This window comes from Arachis ipaensis, chromosome B03, assembly GCF_000816755.2.
Source record: "Arachis ipaensis cultivar K30076 chromosome B03, Araip1.1, whole genome shotgun sequence".
NCBI lineage: Eukaryota > Viridiplantae > Streptophyta > Magnoliopsida > Fabales > Fabaceae > Arachis > Arachis ipaensis.
In genome coordinates, this window is record NC_029787.2 from 6,497,419 (window position 1) to 6,500,674 (window position 3,256).

At 30.3% G+C, this 3,256-nt stretch overlaps 1 protein-coding gene across 1 annotated transcript; it reads right to left on the bottom strand.

The window, feature by feature from the left end:
• Nucleotides 500-2,801, bottom strand: LOC107628955. Its single transcript, XM_016331603.2, has 4 exons — nt 2,688-2,801; nt 1,798-2,170; nt 1,580-1,687; nt 500-1,007 (listed from the first exon to the last, which is right to left on the bottom strand). The coding sequence occupies exons 2-4, from the start codon at nt 2,167-2,169 to the stop codon at nt 702-704; spliced, it is 786 nt and encodes a 261-aa protein (XP_016187089.1). The 5' UTR covers nt 2,170; nt 2,688-2,801; the 3' UTR covers nt 500-701.

The following is a 3,256-nucleotide window of genomic DNA, read 5'->3' on the forward strand; positions in this document are numbered from 1 at the left end:
GGGTTTAATACAATCCTTTTTTAATTAAAAAATAATATATTTTTTTTATGTTTCTAATTACGAAAGCAGACTATAATCTTTCATAAGAATAATTAAATTATTTCAAAGTAATATTTTTTATTCAATTTTTTATTGACTTTGAAATTTTTTCTTTTATTCGAACTCCTATATTTATTTAAACGGATAAATAAATTAACTATTCGACCAACCCAAATTAATTTTCAGAAAATTTAAAGTTAATGTTATGAATTATGATAATATAAGCTTATTCACACTCTCTGAGCAGCATAACAAGCAAGCAAGCAATCTGCAGCTTTATTCCTACACTAATTATTGGTATCTTCTTTTGGTCTTCATAAATATTCCCTCATTCTTCTGTGATTCTTTTCCAATAAAATCAACATATAACTAAAACATGAGCCTGCATTACTTACTTGAAAAGGCCATTAATTAGTCTTTGAACGCAACACAACATCCATAGATGATTATAAATGAATTCTAAACCAGGAAAAGAATTAGCCTTTAATCTTATAACTGAGCCTGAAACTCTAGTTGTTGAGTTTAACCAAACTGAACTTCAATGAAGCAACAAGATTTAACGTGTAGCACAAGAAACAGTTATTTAGTATTTAAGGAACCAATTTGGTCTATACTCATAAAACAATTTCATCAAGAGAGTAATTAATTACATGTTTAGGAGTTTAGAAAAACTTTTCATACGGCGCAACGATGGTGTCGCGCAGATTGGAGTACAGAGTGTAGAGAGAGTACTGTCTTAGATTCTTGACTTCATACCAAGAATTAAGAACATCAAGATTCTTGTCTGTCCCTGAGAATGCCAATTGTATGCCTATGTTGCAGCCACTACCTCCATTTTCTTGACACTTTGAGTTTGGAACTGCACAATCTGTGTTGTTCAGACAAATGTTTCCTCCTCCGGAGCACGAATTGCAGCCGTAACTCTTCCAGAACAAGTTTTGAAGGGTTCCCCCACTAAATTCAAGAACCTGTGTGATATTAATCAATCAATCAAGACTATTATTGTTAAATGTGTTTGCTGTTATGAAATTACTTATCCTAAAAATTTAAGTTGACAGAAAGATGCACATGCATGATTATATTTCTAACACGTCTTACTGAAATTCTTTCTTTTAAACAACAAAAATCGAATTCTAAATCTTTGGTCATAAGAACTCTGATATCATATCATAAAACTATTTATTTCAAAAGTTTAAGTTAATAGAAGAAGATACTTAAATAATTATATCTCTAATTTACTAGAGTGAAACTAGTAATTGTGTGTGATATTAATCAATCAATCACCATCCAAATTTTAGAATTACAACTTCTCCAACAGACTTATTGTTAAATGTGTTTACTGTTATGAATATTTTCAAAAAAGATAGAAAGAGGTATATGAATGATTATATCTCTAACACGTCTTTGGAATTAATAAGAATCGAATTCTATACTTTTTGGTCATAGAAACTCTGATATCATAATCATATCATAAAACTAGTTATCTCAAAAACTTAAACTAATAGAAAAAGACACGTAAATAGTTATATATCAAATTTACCAGGGTGAAGCTAGTAATTGTGTGTGTGTTATCAGCAAACATGATTGGAAGTGATCTTGCCGCATACTTCTGTCCAGCAAATGCAACCATATATCCACTACCCGAAGCCTGATCATTTCGAATTCATGAAAACCTCTTAGATACTTTTATGAGATCAATTAACTCTAAAAACTTAAGCTGATAGAAAGAAATATACGAACGATAATATAATTACATACCGTGTCGTTTCTGTTAACGGTGAGTAAGGAGATCTCATCAACTTTTGGCCTAAAGACAGCAACGGATGCACCGTTGCTGGCGAGGCCGAGGCGGCGGTCGCAGGGGGAAAGCTGAGGACCACCATTGTCCTGTAAGAAAGATTGTTTGTTTGATGCAAAAGCAATTCCAAAGGTGAAACCATCTCCTGTCTGAACCTTAGCATCAAGACATGGACTATAAACATTATTTGTGTCACCTGCTGCATATGTTGTTGTAACAAACATGCCCATCATCATTATCATAATCAAACATGTTTTCCTCCTCATCATCTTGGTCATGGAAAAAACTTGATCATCATCTTCCATCATCCCCTTCAAAAGGGTGATGATCATTCTGTTGAAACCATAAATCAATGGGGTTAAGACAATTGTCACAACTCACAACAATGTTGTATATAAATTAATGATTCTGTGATCTACATGTGGATGAAGAATAGAATAGAACAGAACAGAACAGAACAAGGTTTTTGGTGATAGAAACAAAGTAATGTTAACGTTTGCACTTTGCATGATTTAATAGCATACACGTTGCACATTGATTAAGCCTATGATATATTATAATTAAACAAGAACAATGATAAACTTTTATTTTTAATTAAACGAATGTCAAAGTAAGAAATATATATAGGAGTTTTGAATCTGAAGAATGTAAAAACTAAAAAGAATTGAATAAGTTGAAGGCTTTGCGTGTCTGTGATTCCAAGACATTGAAAAAGGAAGATTTTTAAATAGATGGGTGGTGGTAACCTTAATTCAGAAGCAATTTTATACGGATGTTGACTTTTTCCTGGAAATTTCAAATTGATAGTAACAAAACAAAAGAAGATAAAAAACATGACGATGAACAATACCTTGTTCTATCCACAGGTTCAGGAACATGGACCAAATGAGATTTACTACATAAATTTTAAGCTAAAAAAAAAAAAAAATCTATGTAACCGGATCACAGGTTTAGTTTCCAAAAGTCATGCAAATGTGGATTAACAAAAATTAGTCATGCATAACGATGATAATGAAATGTAAATGTTTTCTTCTTTTAAAAATATATTTAATTTTGTAAGATAGACTTAAACATAAAGTTTATAATATGAAAATTTTAAATTTACTAATTATTTTGCACATAACTCAAATAAACACACATATATTTAAAAAAAATATTACTTTGAATTGAGTATGGGGAGACTATGCCATTTGAGCTATTATGGCTAAAAATTTGGAAAGATACGAGACTCAAACCCGCAACCTCTTAATTGAATATGGGGGAGTCTATGCCATTTGAACTATTACTCATTGGCTATTATTATTATAGATTGACAAAGTTAAGAATTTATTTAATATTTTATTTGATCATATTAACTATAAATAATTAATTATATTAATTATTAAATTTGAATGAAATAAATAAATTAATTTTGTTTTG